Source organism: Corvus kubaryi, unplaced genomic scaffold, assembly GCF_017639235.1.
Source record: "Corvus kubaryi isolate FWS band 111438036 unplaced genomic scaffold, C.kubaryi_AGA036_p1.0 37361, whole genome shotgun sequence".
NCBI classification, from domain to species: domain Eukaryota; kingdom Metazoa; phylum Chordata; class Aves; order Passeriformes; family Corvidae; genus Corvus; species Corvus kubaryi.
The window spans coordinates 88,416-107,798 of record NW_024581118.1 but is presented as its reverse complement, the minus strand read 5'-3'; the positions used below and the strand labels follow the sequence as shown (position 1 = coordinate 107,798).

Here is a 19,383-nt window from a genome sequence, read left to right as displayed (position 1 = left end):
AACAGAAAAAGAACTCCTTTCCCTGAACGAACTGAAGATTCTTAGAAAGACTGACCAAAATCCCAGGTTTTGCCTTCTTGCACTGTTGGTGGGAAAGAGGGAGAGGGCTGGGAAGAAAATAAGTGTTCTAAAGGTTTATTTTACTTCTTATTTCCCTTTTTACTTTAATTCTGTTAATAATAAATTTTCTTTATACTGGTTAAGTTTTGAGCCTGTTTTGCCCTTAAAGTGGTTTTTTTCCCCTAATCCTCATGAAGTTTTCATTTTAATGTCCCCTCCTCTGCTTAGCTATAGCAGAGGAAAATGAGTGAATAGTTTTTCATGGTGCCTGGTGCTTAGCCAGCATCAAACTCTGACAGGTATGGACCCTTACAGTGTCAGGACCCTGCCAGGCTCACCTCAGCTTTACAATACTTTTCAGTTACTGATGCAGGAGATGCTATTGCAGAGAAGAAAGGCGATAAGGAAAAGGTCTCCAGGGAAGTTGGTCTCTCCATGCACTGAGCATCTTTAATCCCAAAAAAATGTACTTTATAAGCATGTATGGTATAGCTGGTGCATCACACCAATTCCTGTCCAAAGTTCATACCACCTCAATGCAAAGTGGTTGTCCTTGGTACCTAAAGAGTGCAGGCTAATGTTAATTACTGTGTTCCGGCAAAAGCAGGTGTCTGAAAATCTCCCAGCAAGAGAGAGATAATTTATATTTTCTCATTTGCTAAAGCACAGCAAACCTCAGAATGGTTTCAGTTTAAAGAAACCTTACATATCACCTTGGGTGCGCCCCCTGCCATGGGCAGGGACATCTTCACTAGACCTGGTTGTTCCAAGTCCCATCCAACCTGGCCTTGGACACTTCCAGGGATGGGGCAGCCACAGCTTCTCTGGGCAACCTGTGCCAGAACCTCACCACCCTCACAGGGAAGAATTTCCTCCTAAATCCCATCACCCACCTGCTCTGGCAGCAAGGTCTCATGAGCCATCCCAGGGCCGAAAGAGCATGTCCTGCACATTGTGGTTCTAAGATGCCCTTTGCATGACTGCTTTGTTCACGTACCCCATGGGAGGAAGCTCAAGCCCCACAGCCACAACAGTTTGGGAAACAACTACTGGGAGGGGCTGGCAGCCTGGCCCACCACAGGACACTTTTTCAAACATGTGCCTAAGTCGGGTAGGTCTCTGCCTGCCCCCACATACTCACTGCCATGGCTACCAAGCATTACCTTCTGAGAAACTAAATTAAAAGTCACCTGCATTTAGCACTGGTGGCCTCCATGTCTGTGATCTTCCAGTGCTGATGGGCCAGCACCTGCTGGAGGAAAATGGGAGCAGCTGAAAGGCTAATCTGGGATGAAGGAGACCTCTGGGCTCTTCCACAACCCCCTCCCTTGGGCTCTTCGCCAATTACTTCATATGTGCTCCAGTTCCTCTGCAAAAGCAGAAACTACCTTATCCGGCACCAAGACTGTATAGAGCACCAAGGCTGTGTGATAGCACAGCAAAACAAGAGGGACTCACTCAGACCACAGCCACAGCTCTCGCTGGTAATGACACATAGATTATCTTGCAAAAGGTTTAGGACAGATGCAACACCACAAAGGGTAAAAAAAATCTAAAAAGGGAGGGAAGTTAACAGAAACAACAAACAACACCAAGGGCAAGAGAAAGGAAAAACTATTAAGACAGTTTAAAATACTCCAGGAAGTGCTGTTCTTCTGAACCTTTCACTTCCACAGGAAAAGTCAGCCAGCAACAAGCCAAGCACACTCCAGAGTTCCACAATCCTGGGGCCAGGAGCAGAGCCTTTCACTGCCTGCAGCAGCCCTCCCTCAACCACACTTGGTCCTGCAGCTCCAGCAGTACTGACACACTTGTGGCCAGTCCCATCATGGAAGGGACAACCTCACCATGGTTCCTGCCCTGTCACTCCACTCACCTCCAGGGAAAGGCATGTCCTGACCCTATCTGTACAAGAACAAACACCTGCTTCTGTCAAGCCAGAAGCAACTTGTGGTGTCCACCATCACACAAATTACTGCTAATTGAATTTCACGTTTAAAGGCCAGAGCACAAGAGTAGGGAGGGCACCTCCATGCTCACCCTGTCCTCAATAAATGAGAAAGACTCCCTGTTTTTACTCTCCAGTAAAGTCCTGACTTCATCAATTCAGGGAAGACACAGGACTTTCTGCTAATGCCTTAAATCTACTTTACCATCCATTAAGGTTGATCTGGTCTCTGACACATCCAATCTTGTCTCTTACAGGCAAGAGCCCCTGCTATTTCTTATACCAGCTCTTTGTCATACGATTTGGCCAAAACCCACTCCTCCTCCCCCCACAGGCCTTCAACACTCCCTTTTCCTCTGCACTCCATGTGTCAACCTGGAAGAATCCCAAAAGTATTCCCACAACAGCACTGCCTGAAAGGGGTTACTGGCAAGGGGGAATGCAGAAATTAAAAAGGCTCTTACAAGGGTGAAGCAACAAAAAGTGCAGAAAACCAAGAAACAAGTTGCTGATTCAGCTCAAAATCAGAAGGTTCTGGGGAGGCATTGAGAAACTCCCCCATCCCTCGGCTTGCTGTGCAACACAGCTAGGCTCTCACCAGCACACGCCAGTTCCATCCTGCTGTTCCATGGCTGCAGGACAGGATGATTAACTGTGCTTCCAAAATCCCTGGAACCCACCCTACTGAACCTACTGGGGCTACTGGTAGTGGTGGGAATGTCCCACAGCACCTACGCACTGTGCTGCACAGCCCAGCTAATGTAAAATAGCTCAAACCATTTTGCGATTAATTTAGGCTCTTGAGAAACTGCCTCACACCCCAACAGCAGAGTCCAAAGCAAGCCAGCAGTGCTCTTTCACAGACAGCAATTACTCAGGAGATCCTGATTTCATGAACTGCCCTCCACACTACGAAGCATTGCTGCAGGCTGGGGATAAAAGTCAAGCCTGACAATTTAGAAAGCCAGCCTTCATGACAGCTGGGGTGGGAGGACCCTCTCTAATAGAGCAAAAAGCCACTCTGGCAGCAGCTAAAATTCATAGGCTCCTACTAAGGGAAAAGAAGCCGTTTCAAGGAATTAATTAACAATGAAATATTAGAGGAATCTGTTTCTCTTACCTGCCCTCCAGCCTTCTGCTTTCAGGAGGTAAATGGAAATTTTTGAGAGGATAGTCTTGCTTGAGCCCAAAGCAGTTTCCCCACTGGATTTCTGTGCTCAAGCAGAGCTGAGACAGCAGCAAGGGATGGTGGGAGGGGAGTAGGATGCTAAGGCCAAAGGCTGATGACCAGCTGCTGAAGGTTAAGCAAAGAGTAGGAAAAAAAAGAGGCAATGTTTAGTTTGAAAGAGGTTTTAAAGTTCAGTCTGACAAGGGAGAGTTTGACCATCTACTCCACACAAGTGCCACATGTCCTCATTTTTTGCCAACAGAAAATGAACTGCTTATCCCACAAGAAAAACCTCAAAACCTTCAAGAGTTTGAATAAAAGTTATACCAGGCATTTGTAGGGATCTTGTCGCTAAGCAAAATGTTTCCCCCATCTGTCCCAAGCCCTGTCACCTGTTCCCCATTTCCTGAACAGACACAAGTTGGGAGAAGCTGCCCCACTTCACATTCTGCAGTTTCAAATACATCCTATCTTAAACACACTCACCTGGAACATGCTCCCTAGGGAATGGTCACAGCCCCAAGGCTGCCAGACCTCCAGGAGTGTTTGGACAACACTTTCAGGCATAGGGTGGGATTGCTGGAGTGTCTGTGCAGGGCCAGGAGTTGGACTCTGTGATCCTGGTGGGTCTCTTCCAGCCCAGGATATTCTGTGATCCTGTGACCTTTTACTTGCACTGCTGGAAAGGATTAACACCAGCTCCCCTAACTCCTGTCCAGATTCACAAGGCAGTGTAGTGAGCAGGACTGAACACCATTTCTGATCCAGAATGCAGCTGCTCTACAAATTCAGTAGCATTGCTCCCTGAATTTCAAATCCCAGGAGCAGGCTGGCTCAGTGGGTGCTGGAGCTGTCCTGTTCCTGGCCTCCAGTAAGAGGAACATTTTCCCTTAATGGAAAATGCAGTTGCAAACTGGTTTGGGTAAAGTGAAAGACCTTACTCCATCAGTATGGGATATAGTTAAATTGGACAGGGATTGTGGCGATAAATTCTCCATGAGAAAGGAAGGACATGCACACTGTACCTTGTTGCTTCAGGTGGCTGCTGGTTTAATTTTTTGAGGTAACTCACATGTTTACAGATACCAGGGTTTTCAGAGTGCATTAGGGATGCTCCACACCCAGGCAGACATCCAAGCACAGGTTTCCATTTACCCAATGCTCAGAGGTAGTTTAAAGCAGTAAAAACCAAAAGCAAACAACTATGCACATCCCACAGAGCTCCCAAGGCACTTCTGCCAGGGTAGCTGGGCGAATCTATCTTTTGAATGCAGCAAGTAAATGGTAATTTATTGCTGGTTCAGCATCAAGCAACAACCCAGCACTCACATCTGAGTGGAGCTATCCCAAAGGAAGCATCCAAGATGGCCAGTGTCTTAATACAAACAGTTAGATGCCTTGTTTGCTCTAATATAGAGGCTGTTTTTCTCCCAAAGCTGCTGCTCCCAGACCCAAAGCAAGGATCAGAGGCTCAAAACCATCAAGTATCAAAGCCTGGCAGCCTGCAGATGAAGCATCATGCTTTGGTTTTAGTCTCTCCCACACTTGTAGTCGTGCAGACAAGGGAGCTGGAGTTCAGTTAGGAGGAAGGAGGTTACAGAAACAACTGAACACATCCTAGATAGAAAGAAACAGTTCTTAAACATACCTCATTGGTGAGGAGGAACATAAATTGCCTTTTGTTTTGTGCTTTGGGTACTCACTGTTGAGTTTCATGGCTATGCACAGGGAAGACGACTCTTGCACTCACAGAGCAAGATGGGATCAAGGAATCTCATGAGCTAGCCTTTGCAAGATTCTTTCTATCCTGCTATCCATATCCCAGGGGAAAAAATTCCAGCAGGTACCATCCACTTGAAGCTGGTCTCCCTTCTTTTCCACATAAAGAAACCCAGCCAGTTTCTGCCAATCTCTCTTGATGCAGACCACCCACTGCTTCCTTCCTGACTCTCCACAGCACTTCAGATCTTCCTTCTAAAAGCCAGCCACTGCAGGAATTCAGCTCTCTTTTTTTTCCTTTTAAAGTGAGTCACTACATGAGGATCCTGAATCCTCAGACTATTGGGAGAAAGGGTAAGGAAACCATCACCAACTGAAACTCACAGTTTTCTGCTGGATTTCCCACTAAATACAATTCCTTTATAGGAACTGAATGCTTCGAGTCATCCAGCAAGTAAGTGTTGAAGTGTGAGCGGGCCTAATAATGACCAGTGATGGGCTTCAGCCCAGAAAAACACACCTTACCTAGATCCATGGTGCTCAGGCTCAAGAATAATGACAATAGTAATGAACATTATGCAAAAACTCCAAGGGCAGAAGGTTGTGCTTGCCCTGGAGTGGGAGAAGGAAGAGTTTTTCAGTGAAGCAGCAGTTTCAGCACATCCAGTTTCAGTTTTACAGATAATGACTTGTTAAAGCCCACAAAAAGGTGTGAAAGGAGAAGACTAAAAACCACAAAGCAGACTGTGGAGCAAAACTTATTCTCACTTTAAGGCAAGTTCCAAACCAGGCTCAACATTAGACGAATACTGCCCACTCCCTGCTCTGAAGGGTCTGGTTTGCTTTTTAAATATGTATACTCTGAGCAATTAACAAAACTGATTATCCTGAGTATCTTTTCTTGTTCATCAGAGGTGAACAAGTGAAGGAGCCACTTTGCTTATGGGTGAAGTCAGAAGAGAGCAGACCAAACCCAGGAGACATGTGGCTTCTCTGCTATTTGGCATCTCTTATGCTCCAGCCTGGCAGAGAACACACACACCTTGAGGAGGTGAAAAATCTTACGCAGATGGTCCAACACCTCATACAAAATTTAGAAGAATGCACATTCATCCCAGACAGAAAATGAGAGATATTTCAAAGTGTTCTTCATTAATTTATCATTTAATATAAATGCTGACAGAAAAGCAGGTAAGATCTTGTAGACATTTCCATCTATTTACAAACCAAATAGTGAATTTCCATTCTTCTTTTTTGTTCAATCTGCAACTCAAAGGACCCTCAGACATTCTGTGAGAGCAAGGTGAGGCTGAGTCAGCTTCAAGAGGAAGAAAAGCAAGGTGAAAAGGGAAGAAGAAATAGCATTTTGACATATGGCTTTTTCTATATAACTGCCATGCATGTACAGTAGGTCTTCACTCCCTTGTTCTTTCATACAAAAGTGACACTGTTGGCTCTATAGGTTTGAGAATTAAATAAAGGAGACCAATTCTGATTTTCAAATCTCTGGGTCTTCTTGCCTTTTGCCTCCTTCAATGCACTGTCTCACTTCAGCAGAGTATCTAGAAGGTTTTTCTTTCAAGTCTAAAAAGTATATTGTAGGAGTAAAGACACAGGGAGTTGGAAATAGAGAACTTTCTTCTACTCCTTTTGTTATCTCAGTTTTCCCAAAAGGTAGCAAAACATTTAACCTTTCCTGGAAAACACATAGCAATTCCCCATGTAGCTCTGAACATCTCCCCCATGACCAGGCCTGTATAAGACTTCATAATTCCCCTGACCTGGCAAAGAGTTCAATTTACGGAATTCATCTCATACATTCTACTTCATCTCTACTCCTATTGTGAATGTTTTGATAGTTACAAACAATAAATATCCACAATATCAACCCAGAGTCAGCCATTCCCATTAAAGATTGAGAATTTTTGTTTATGAGAAACAGGAAAGGAAGAAAACAGCAGAAGAAAAGCAAGGAAAAACACAAGGAGAGAATGAATGATATTTTGTTTAGCACTGATTCATGAGAACAGCAGATGGAATTTCATTTATCTAGGATCCTAAATAAATTTAAGTAATAGTTCATAACCTGACTCAATGAACCTCATGGTCTCCTTTATTACCTAGACTATCCTTTATTTTATTTTTTGTTAAATATACCTCTGCAGGGCACAATCACATACAATCAATACGATTGGAAAATTACATGAGCTCTATCCCAAGCTTATATGCACCAATGTTAAAAAGTTATTTTAAAAACCAAACAACCCAAAAAAATAAAATAAACTTCACCCAAAAAGGTGATAATGACTGCAGAATGTCTCGGGGAGACTTGTACGGAATTAACAAGATCAAAGAAAACTAGGCTTACAAAAACCAGGAAAAAAATCATATATCGAGAAATCCCACAACTGGAAGTAGATGACTTCAAAGAAGAAGCGGGAGCTGTCACATAGATCCCACAATTCTTCCTCCCTCCTCTTACAGATGTCTTGCTTCACCTCTTCCTCCCCATAGCAACAAATACAATGGGGAGAAGAGCTTAACACAATGCTACCAGTTAAAGAAAATAGGGAAAAATAGCCAAGCTACAGTACAATTGCTAAGCTGACTTCAAGGAAAGATCCTTTCAGCATGGAGGCTGCTTACACAGCAAGCAGAGGCTAAAGAGGGAATGCAAACTCCTCAAAATTAGGAAAAACTCTAAAAGTCATTGCCATTGGTTTTGCCCATGTTGAGCAGCTTCACTTATAAGAGGCTGCAGATGAATGGTGTCAATTGTGAGCTATGCAGCAGCTGTGATGCGAACAGGATTTCTTCTTCCTCTCAGGTTGCTTCATGCATTTATTAAAGGCTGCTGCCAAATTTCTTTTTAAAATCTACAAATAAAGAGGTCAGTGCACACATCCAGTTGTGGGATCCATCTGATATACAATCTGGTTTGGATGCCAAAGACTTGTGAGTACTGTCTGCCACAGAACTATTAATAAAATCTTTTTAACATTACAAAGAAGCAAATAATTCCTCGAACATCAAATACTCCACAATATCTTCTTTTTTTTTCCCATTTACAGATATGTTTACCCCATATACATTTCACATTTAATTCCATCATGTCTAATGCTTTTTATTTCCAGAGGCTGCACTACCTGTTGCTTCCATCTCTCCCAATACTGTATTTTTCAAATTGAAGTGGACAATTGTGTTTTCCTAAAACTTTCAGATCTTTGAAACAGTTGTTTCCTGGCATATGAAAACATCCAAACAGTATATCTTTCCCAGCTACTGAACACCTGGCAATTGGCACTAAAAATCATACACAAACTCACTGAAATTGCAAAGATTGCCTGGGAAAGATCAGTTAATTCACGTTACCAAGCTACAGACATCCAGTTTTGATTATTACGGCCACATATTTTAAGTGTCAAATGACTGTGATGTTCCTGATGCAAACAAATCCACATTGCCATGGGCTCTTTTTATTGGGAAATTACATAAAAAGCTGCAGCCTCATTGTTTGCTACACTTCCCATGGCACAATACTACACTTCCCATTAGGAAACAAAATTATAAAGAAAATAAACATTAAAGTTTGTTCTCCTTTCTCTGCTAACCAAGGTTCTACCTGCATCACAAGAAGTGCCTTGAAGACTGTGACAACACTAAGCAGTTACATTCTTCTGCCTATAGAAGGCTAAAGGCCACATGTTAACTGTAGAAGGACACTGTGCTGGGATAACGTTTCCCCAAATCCCTTTCTTATGTTGTATAATTAGAATTAATTTACTCTAGTCTCTGTCATCCCCTGACATTCCAACAGAAAATAATGCAGTTGGTAACAGTTGACTATTGAAATGAAAATTCCCAATGAAGTTTTTGACATTTTAGGAGTCTATTTGAATTGAGAGCAAATCAATTTGTGCTACATAATAATCTGTATGTTGATTTACCACAAGTAACAACCACCCATCTCTTGGCACCATGGCTGTACACAAAAGGTGGCTTAGAAGAGCTGCTTCACTTTCCTCAGAAATTCAGTTTACACTTACTCAAGCAAGGTGGATGTTTTTCCAGTTCGTAACTCCATTACCATGTAGACAACTCAAGAACTCTTGCTCCCTTTTTTTTGCCTCAGGGGAATTGACTTATTGTGATAGAAGAAATTAAGTTGTTGTCACACTGACTTTTTTTGGGTTGCTTTTAAATCAGCAACGTTAGGAGGCAGGAATGGAAGGCTGTGTTTTGGAAAGTGAACGATAACAACATTTGAATATAAAGGTAACATCATGCCCCAGCAGCATTGCTCTGTGTTCCTTCTATCTATCCTAGGACCACAAACACTTCTCCGTACACACACAGACAAGCACAAAAACTTGCACTCTGCATATATTTGGGTCTTTTCTCCCATTTTAGAGCAGAGAAGATGGCTGGCGCTCCCTCTGTTCAGCCTTCTCAACACTGGCATGGCATTACTTGGACCATAGAAGCAGGTCTGAAAGAGCCAGTCCAGGAAAGATACTTTATACGGGGGTCTTTCAGATGACTGTCCTGTAGGTCTGCTTTGTTGTATGTCCAAAATTATAAATGGCAATGGAAACGAGGGTTTATGCTGCTCAGATTTCAAGAGATTTCTCTCTGAACCTAAAAACTTTAGTAACAAGTCTGAAAGAGTTTGAGTAGCTCAAGGAAGGGAAATGCAAGCAGCTTTCTTGTATTATCAAATAAAAGCCTCACTCCTGGCCCTTTCTAAGAGAAAATTTGCCCCACCTTACTCAGTCCATGCTGTCAAGAGACAATATCATCATCACAAGTTTGGTTCTTCCACATCTAATTTAATGCAATGCTAGCATTTCACAAATCTTTTCGGTCCCAGTGGACCTAAAAGTCAGTCACATTTGTAACACAGATTTATCTTTTACTGTAACTGAAGAAATTTTCAATCAGTATTTAGTTTAGAAACACTTAAAGACAATGCTTCTTGGATTAAAACATTTCTATGTTCCTTCTCCCTTTCTAAATGAGCCATTCAATCAGCTGAGAGAGTGCATGAGACTGAAAACACATCACAACACCATAGATATATCTTAGTACATTGCAAATTGTATGACTAGATGGAATGATTTTCCACAATTCAATGCATGGGCAAGGCTTGACAATCATTAACTTCTGGAAATTGCTATTAGGATAATACAGTCAACTCACAAATACCCTACACAAATGTCTGACAATCAAAATGGCTACACCGGGGAAAAAAAGTGTAAAGCACAAGTCTTTGGCTCTCCTTTAAAGAAAAACAGCAGTTTACCATGTTTATACAGATCCCCCGTTTGCCTACCAGTAGGGGCAATATCACATTTGTGCATCACTGAGTAATAACACCATTAGAAAAGGCAACTTCACAGAAGTTATTGGCTAAGCGAATTCATTTGAATGCTCTGTTTTGAGGCAGCAAGCTGTCACTGTTACACAATCAGGGAGGGTGGATGGGCAAGCCACAGGAGAAAAAGATGCAAAAAGGGGATCGACAGCTCAGAAAAAACTACAGAGAAGAGCTTGAGAAAAACAGGGATATAAGTGCTGCTAGCTTGAAAGACGCTCTGATCTACAGAAAAAAAGTCCTACTCTGAAATGGGACAAGAAGGGCAGAAGAAAAAGCTTAAACTTCTCCTATTAAGAAAAAAAGAACTAGGTCACAGGACAGACAGATGAGATGTTGACAGAAGGAGGGAAATAACATCACAGAATAAACAGACACCATCTATATACTGACTGAATCACAGACACACTGAAGCTTAACCTACCACTTGAAGCTTCCTATTCTGAAGGTTTGCCCATGCTGTCCATCTGGCTGAAACCCAGGTATCAAAATGAGGGTTCAGAGTTGTCTGGTGCAGTAGAAAATTTAACCTACGTACCAAAGGACACAGCAGTGCCCCAACACCACGGTAATGCTGCTTCTTCTTGCCCAATAGAAGGAACTAAACCAGTTAGTAGCCAAGACCAGTTTCCCTGAGGTGGCCAGAATTCCTGTACAACTGGGACAATGATGGGCTACAGGAATGAGTGTAGCAAGATTCAGAGTCATTCCAGACATTTTCACGCTTCTTAGCTGTAAACATCAATGCTGCCATTACATGTAGAGCTATCTGTCCTCCAAGGTCTCCCAGTTTTTCCACAAAACTGGAACATTTTAGGTGCAGTTTCCAGAAAAATACTTAAGAGCATGTACTACATTTTGCTGTTTGATTTGTTTAATCAACTAAACGTCTGCAAAAAAAAAGCAGAAAAAGGGTAAAAAGAGGTAGAGGGGATGAAACAAAGTTGAAAATCAATACTGTTAGTAGATATTAAACAAACTATTTAACAAGCCAAACTGTAATTCTGGCCAAACAGGGCATTCACCTGGACACATTGATCACAACAAGGACATTATGCACAAAGTACAACACAGAGCTGGATGAAGGAAAAAAAAACCCAACCAGTAAGGTCCCCCTTCTAATCCACAGATTTTGGAAGCATTCATCATAAGTTATCCAGCAATCTGAATAGTGCTTACTGAAGAATTCCAGGAGAAAATGTGGAGAAAAGAATAATCCCTAACCTGGCAAGGGAACTAGGAAATAAAAGGTAAAGAAGTTTTTGACCCTCCAGATTTTCCTCTTAGTATTACAAATTAATCTGTAGGGTTCAACCTATCATAAACAACTTTGAAAATTAATTTTACATCCACAATTACTACAGTCAAAAAAAGGCACATTCTGGGCTTGTCCTCCTAGATTAGAATATTGCACTAATTATCTTGACTAAGATAAGCTCCTTGTGTTAATAAGACACAGCAGGAAGGAGCAAACTAATTAAAATCAAGGAAAAGGCTGACCTGAAGGTGGTGCTCTGCACTGAAGTATGAGAGGGCCCAGGGCCTGCATCAGGTGACTAGGGAGCAGACGGCCAGGGAAAGACCTTCATCCTCCTCATGCCCAGAGCTGAGAAAGGAGGAATAGACCTGATGGGCTCCCAGCTGCATCACCCTAGATCTGCTCAGCTCCAAGGGGAATGGCTGGAATGCTTGGCCTCAAGTAGGAGATACAGATGGATGTGGGGCAAGGGGAGATGAAGCTGTTTCAGTGCAAAGTTGATTCTTTGCCAAAAGTTAGAAGAGGGGTTAGAAAAAAGCAAGCTTTAAACTACTCTTGGCAATTAAGAGGCCAAAGTTCAACTAAGAGCAAAATAAACCCGTGTTAAGACATACAGAGTGTGCGGGGAGGGGTGTGTTGAAAAATGCTTTTATTCTCATTCAGTGCTTCTACCTCCCAGACATTTGATCACAACAGCTGCGCTCACGTGAAAAAATTCTTGAAACATACCCAATATATATACAGATATAACTATGTATATATGTATATATATATATATTTATATATAAATTTTTATTTAAATAAAAAAGAAAGCTCGAATCCCAAGCCAATATGTGTATCAAATCCTTGACCAGCCAGGTCTGTAGGGCATAATCAAATTCAATGTGAAATAGTATATAAACGCGGTGCCTTGACTGGGCAAATTAAATAATTGCTACTCAAAAGAGTCTTCTGTTTGGACTCTCCTACTGGTAGGCAATAGTGGGACTGTATCCCCTCCCACCCCCCCTTTTGTTTTATTTAACAGTATGATGAATGCAAAGCTTAGCCCAAGGTTGCTATGACCTCAGCAGGAGTTAAGGTTAAGGAAAAAAAACTAAAACCCAAGAAAGTTAACTCTTGCTTTACCCAACCAAAGCAATGCAGTAATTTATTACATAACCAGTGCTTTCCCACTTAGTAGTCTAACCCAGAAAGAAAAAATGAGAACAGGCCAAGAATGTAGAAAGGGAGCAGCACTTGAAAAATAATTCTCAAGAGGTCTTCATAGCCAGGATCTTACCTCAGCATATGCCAAAAAAGTAAAAAATTGTGCAGCAAGAACAAAATCTTTAATTAAAAAAAAAAAATCAAAAGAAACTTATGGCTTCTCTGACTTATGCCTACAAAGCATCTACTTAGAGAAGTATCAGGCAGAATTTGCTTCTCAGTACTTCTGGCAGGATCTGTGGTGCACCTTCAGTGGCCATTTTGGTGCAATTCTTCCCACATGAAATAGGACTCCAGGGTGGATTCACTACAGCCCTGACAAACTGCAGGTTGATACTCAGGTGTCAAAATCTAACATGCATAGATCTTAAACAATGCCAACCTCTAAAAAGGACCACACCTTTGCAAAGGTGTCATGTCTGTCATTTGTAGTTTAAATTCAGCAATTTAAGCAAGAAGCTCAGGTTACATTTAAGCATGAAGTTTGCTGCACATCTTTTGACACTGCAATTCACAGCTACTCTCCAACCCCCATTCCTTGTTTACCCTTAAACCATACAAGGAAGCGGCCAGCTTGTTTTAGTAAGGTGGTAAGGAATTATGCACTGGGTATGTAATAATACCAAAATAAAAGAAAAAACCTACTTCATTAAGATCATACAATTAATCAAACAGAGTATATATATAATATCTTTTTTTTTAAGCCCTGGGATTCAAGGCGTCCAAAGTTATTAAAATAAAGTTCATTCACAGAACAAAAACAAATTTAATTTGAATTGCTTGCAGATACTGCTAATTTTCATTTTTTTAATTAAAAAATGTGTTAATGTGAACTATGTGCAGGATTTGTTTCTAGTAGTTGTGTTTGTGCACATTGCCTCTGGACCTGCTGCTCTGCTACTGCTGCTCCTGTGTTTCTCCAATCACCCCTAGAAAAAAAACACATGATGGAAGCTGCTGACACCCCAGCAGAAGGAACTCTAGGGTGTGCTGGCCTTGCTTCATGGAGCAGATGTGGGTATTACTCCCGCTCGCTGGGAATCATGGCTATCTCCTCCTCCCTCGGGGTCCTCTGACAGGCTGAGAGATGCCATATTGTTTGACAGGAGACCAATGTTCTCTTGGGTCAAAGCTGATCCATTCGGAACATCACTGATGAAGGGAAGTTGAGGAGAAAGGGAAAGTGGGTGAAAAGAAGCAATTACTGAGACTTTTCATTTATTTTTAAGAGGACTTCAGTGCACACATTCCAGAATATTTAACTTACCTAGATAATTTATCTTTTTCTTAATTTTAAAAATATAAACAGTTGTTTTGATTTCATTACTTTCACAGCACCATATGGAAAAATTAATTCCTGCTCTGGAGGCAATCTGATAGTGCAGCACAGAACTCCAAAACTGGTTATAAAAAGAAGGTGCAGACTTCATCAGCAATAGTGTATTTATTCAGAAAATGCTCACTCTGAATAAATATCAAGATTCCAAACTGCTCAAATATCAAGATTCCAAACTGTTATATAAACATCCGAGCTTCTCTGTTCAGTGCTAGTCTGAATATATGTAGATGTATGTGGCTATTTGAAAATACTTGCTGTGGAGACTTCCAGCATTCCCAGCCAACATCTTATTCCAACTGTCTATTAAATGTGAAGTGAAATCAATCCTAGCATCTACACAGATAAAAGTCCACTACCAACAACTAAAAGTCAACTTAGTTTCAAAGTGCATGCCATCCTAGACAACATCCACATCACAAACCTTAGCAGGATGGAATTAACTTTCCTCTCACATTTGGGAGATTTCTTTTCTTTGAAACTAAAACAGCAGATAAGGATTTCTTTTGTGGTGGCTTCGTAACTCCTGCTTCTCCCTACTAATCATCCAATACTGACTAGATGGATTCCTCTCTGACAGATACTGCAAGTCTTCTGTTGCATTAATTTATATAGTCTTATTCCACTCACCTCCTCCACAGCTAGAAAGATCCTTAACTCATGCCTGCACTATAAAAACTTGATTTGTATCCTCTTTTCGTAGTAGGAGCTTCCCCATCATAGCTGATGGGAGTCAAGGGGAATTACTCACTCATTAGGAGAGTGACCCTGAAGAAGTCAGTTTCCTGCTACACAAAGACAGGTTGAGGGCCCGTGTTACCTGAATGTCAGTGCAAGGTCCTCAGCTGGAACCTTGTTTTGTGGTTCTAATTGTCCATTTTCTGTCTGTTTAGTGCTGCCCAGCTTGTTTTTCATATCCAGCGAAGACTGGCTCTCCTTTAAAGAAAGGACAGAAGAAAAATTCTTTAAGAGCGTGTTGAAAGAATTGGAGACTTCATCCCTTACGGATGATGAAGGCAGCCTGTAAATTGCAGTCATACAGTTTAACCCACAAAAGCCATGAGACAAAAACAAACTTTTAGATATGCTCATCCTCTCAGGACTCAGTATTTCCCAAAAGGAAGGGATGATCCTTGTAACAACAAGCAAAGGCCACAGACTATAACAGCACATTGACTTCTGAACACTAGCCTGTACCTGCAGAAGATGTTTCCTATGTTAAAGCAGTTTATAGAACTCATGGCACAGTGACCTTGAGACAACCTGGTTTCCATCAAATTCAACACCACGCTTATTTCAAGTGGTGACAAAATAACAGCATTTTAAAGTGCTACATTAAACTTCTTCATGAAGATGACTCAAGAAACTCCTCAGGAGGTTTTGAAGAGTAGAGGTGAAGAGAAAGATGGATGACTTCAGCTGTGGGTATCCAGCAGGAAGCCTTTCTGCCAGGGTGAAAGGCTGCAGCCAGGTACATGGCTCTCCACTGCATCTCTGCCTCCCACCCCGCCAGCACTCACCATGCTCAGCTCACGGGTTCTCTTCCCAATTTCCCTTTCCACCTGGTGTAGCTCCAAGCTCAGCTGTTCACTTGAGATCATCCCAGGCCACTTGGGAGGTGGGGGTGGGGGCTGTGGTTGGCCTGCCAGGGTAGTCGCCTCTCTCTGCAACAGCAGCCTGTTACTAACAGCCTAAATGCATAAAGCCAAGCACATACACAACTGAGCACGTGACACACCAAGCACAGAGAGCTCTAAGGCCATAATTCCAGAGTACTGCTCATTTGCAAAACCAAGGCCGCCTCTCACCACACTTCACAATGCCCCGATTGAAATCGCTTACAGTGCAAGTTTCAACATGCTTCTTTACACATGGACAACAAGTCTTTTCATTTTTAAACAGGCAGTCTTAAATACCTCTTGCTGTCATAAATTTGCATATGTTTTCCTCATATACCACTCCCTTCTCAAAACTAAGACTAAGCCCACGAACAAAAACACTACTCTCGTCTGAGCTCTATGTTCAACAAAAGCGGACTGCAGATAAGCAAGTCTGCTGATTTATTTTACAGCAGTAGAATTTATCTAGAATTCTACAGCAGAGCCAGAACTATTATTACATCATATAAAATATCTTGAGAGATGTAGTTGTCAATATGTAGGTCTCTACTGACCCACACACTGAAGCAGAGGAACAGAGAGGGGAAAGTGACTGTGGTCATTCACAAGTTGCAAGTTACTAAAAGCAGTACCCATGTCAGCCATTCTAAAAATCTGCTAATACTTGCAAATCAGTTCTGCAAGAATGTGCTCTGCATTTAAAATACACCTTGTACATCTTGTACTCCACACAACCCGACATCTGGCCGGTCTTTAAGTAGAAATGCTCATGCAATGCAAAAGCAAAATGATCTATTTCTTCATGCTCTGGCTGCAACCTTGTAAAAGGCAAACCTGTGAAGACTCCTCGATTTCCAATATTTACTTGCAGCTTTGAACACGAGAAACTGAAAGCTGTTGTTACTCGAATAACTGACTAGTTCTGCAAAATTCGTACTATGGCAAAATCAAGGCTCAACATTCAACTCTGTAGGATTTAACACTGACACAATCAAACAATGACGAGCAGGAGAGGAAGGCCACTTACAGGTTTTGCAACTTTCCAATACTCTTGAATTATGGCAAAGGCAGACATGCAAGACTGAAAACATTTTATCCTCTCATTCCCAAACAAGACCACAAGAACACAAGCTATGTTTCAAGAAATGCATATTACTGCAACCACTGCTGTGACTTAACTGTGAGCTCATAAACTAATCTGCAACAACCCTTCTCTGTAACATGTGTTGTTAGGTAACCACAGAAGCTGCTATCCACTACTTACAGCAATTTCTTCTGAGAAGATATTAACACAAATAGTTGCTGAGGTACCTAGAACAGTTTTCTGGTAATCATTTACTGATTTTTCCTACAAGGAAAAAAGTAACTAAAGCTTTCTAAAACTATTCATTCCTTATGGCTTGACATTTCTCCTTCTGGGTCTCACAAAATCAAAAGATTTCAGCTCATTAATTCTTTCACAAACACACTCCCTTCCTTATGCTACAACTACGTTTCTTCTAAGCAAGGAGACCTAAAATATTAAGCCTTAATTTTTCAAGCTAAATATATTACATATTTACTTTCTTGACTCTTGTGGCTTGTGCTGCTTAAGAAGAAACGGGAACAAACACAAAGCCAAACACGAAACAGATGAAGCTCATGCCTTTCTGTAGGTAAAATCAGACATTTCCAACGGCAGTAAAGTCAAGAAGAACAGGCACCTACACCACAAGTTTGTCTCTGAGTAGAGCTGAACAGAGGGGGAGTGAGAGAGAATGACAGCAAACAAGACTGAGCACAGACTGCAAATTCAAGTATGGTGTTGATTTGCACGTGGAGTGCAGTAAAGTTTCTGCTGCTAAGCAGAAAGGCTGACACTTGTACCACAGCCCTGATGCCTGGCATCACAGGATTAAGTATTGTTACTGAATATTACTACAAAGGTCAGCCCATGAAAAGCTTTACCAGCTTCACCTCTCTCCACACCACCCCTCAGTGCTGCTCCAAATGCTGGTACCAACCTCCAGTCCCCGCATTTGTGTCTGCTGGCTGATCTGATGGTCAACTTGCTGCAGTTCCATGCGCAACTGCTGCTCTCGTTCAGCTGAGGGCAACTGCTTCCCATGACCAGCCACATCCGACATGGAGAGTCTTTCCCTTTGGGATTGGAAAAGCAAAAATAAGATTTCAAGAAAAATCTTTACTCAGCTGGCACATAAAAAAATAGATAAAACAAAATTTAGAAAAAGGCAAAGAAAAAATAAAGCAAGCCCACCTGTCATTGAAACGTCCCTGAGAAGGTATATTTTGATGAGGAGAATATGGAGAGCCTCCCCAGCCACCATGGGTTCCATAAGGACTGTAGTCTACCAGGGAACAGAAAGAAAACCATGTTGTATGACTACAAAATCACCCTGTCAGTGGTTCAGCCAACACAGAACTACACAGAGAAGAAGAAGAAAGGCCAGCTCTCTAATTATGAGAAGTTTAACATCTCTTATGATTAAATGAACACAGAAATACTCTGTGTGACTGGTCTCACATGCCTAATAAATGACTTTTCCTGTACGCCTAACAGTCTGTGACAGCCTTCCAGAGTCTTGAGTTTGTGAAGGACTTCAGATACTCAGGCAGATGAACAAACACAGAACGAAACTTACAGACATGATGACTGCAGTTGTTTTTACTACTGAAGTTCCTAAACAACTCAGGAATTCATTGATAATTCTGACCTACCTAGGTAACTACAATTTAAAGATTAAGTTTTCAGGGAAATCAGAGTTCTCCCTGTAATGAAGTCTAAAAGATTACTGCCTGAAAAATCTAGAGGCAAGTTTGGGGGTATATAATAATTAAATATTTTCTTAAGGTTATTCAGGGCACCTCAAGAAGCAGAATCTTTTGAAGTAAGACAGACAGCTATATTATACATGTGATTAGAAAATACACATGTTGGAAATTAACTACTCCTGCTTTTTTGCTTTGCCTAAGAATACACAAGACAATGGTTGCATTAAGCTTGCAGGAGCAGCTACCCATAAAGCAGAAGAGCAGCAGTACAGTACTTCATCAAGATGGTTTTGCATTATGTATTTGGGAAAGTGCTAAGCTTCTGGATTCTGCTACTACGGATTTAAAATAAGCTTCTTATCAGAGGGACTGGCAGAACAAAGTAACTTCTTCCAAACAGCAACAACGTATCACTAACAAATACACTATGTATGTACAAACATGTCACAGAATATCCCAAGTTGGAAGGGACCCACAAGGATCACAAGAGTCCAACTCCTGGCCCTGCACAGACACCCCAACAATCCCACTCTGAGCCTGAGAGCATTTTCCAAATGCTTCTGGAGCTCTGCCAGCCTTGGGGCTGTGACCATTCCCTGTTCAGTGCCCCACCACCCTCTGGGGGAAGAACCTTTTCCTGATATCCAACCTAACCTTCCCCTGACACAGCTCCAGTCCTGTCACTGGTCACCAGAGAGAAATCAGGGCCTGCCCTTCTGCTTCCCCTCAGGAAGAAGCTGTAGACTGCTATGGGGTCTCCCCTCAGTCTGCTCTTGTCCATGCTGAGCAGACCAAGTCATCTCAGAAAGCTGTGGCAACCTTGTTTTGAATTCAGACTTCTCAGTATAACCCTACCTGAAGTTATTTTAAGTGGCATTAACACACACCACAGCTGTATTTCTAAGACAAGATACAAGTTT

The 19,383-nt window shown here is 41.8% G+C and overlaps 1 protein-coding gene across 4 annotated transcripts in view; it reads right to left on the bottom strand.

The window, feature by feature from the left end:
• Positions 1–19,383, bottom strand: part of RC3H1 (ring finger and CCCH-type domains 1) — a 75,064-nt gene that overhangs the window by 5,820 nt on the left and 49,861 nt on the right. For 2 of the 4 annotated variants that reach the window (XM_042033906.1, XM_042033907.1), the window contains exons 16-20: positions 17,949–18,039; positions 17,695–17,830; positions 15,593–15,763; positions 14,893–15,008; positions 12,645–13,888 (exon numbers count right to left, since the gene is read on the bottom strand). In XM_042033906.1, coding sequence (XP_041889840.1) covers positions 13,738–13,888; positions 14,893–15,008; positions 15,593–15,763; positions 17,695–17,830; positions 17,949–18,039 — 665 coding nt within the window. In that variant the 3' untranslated portion in view covers positions 12,645–13,737. Of the gene's footprint in view, positions 1–12,644; positions 13,889–14,892; positions 15,009–15,592; positions 15,764–17,694; positions 17,831–17,948; positions 18,040–19,383 lie in introns of those variants that run through there. The other 2 variants (XM_042033908.1, XM_042033905.1) reach the window with 2 other exon arrangements.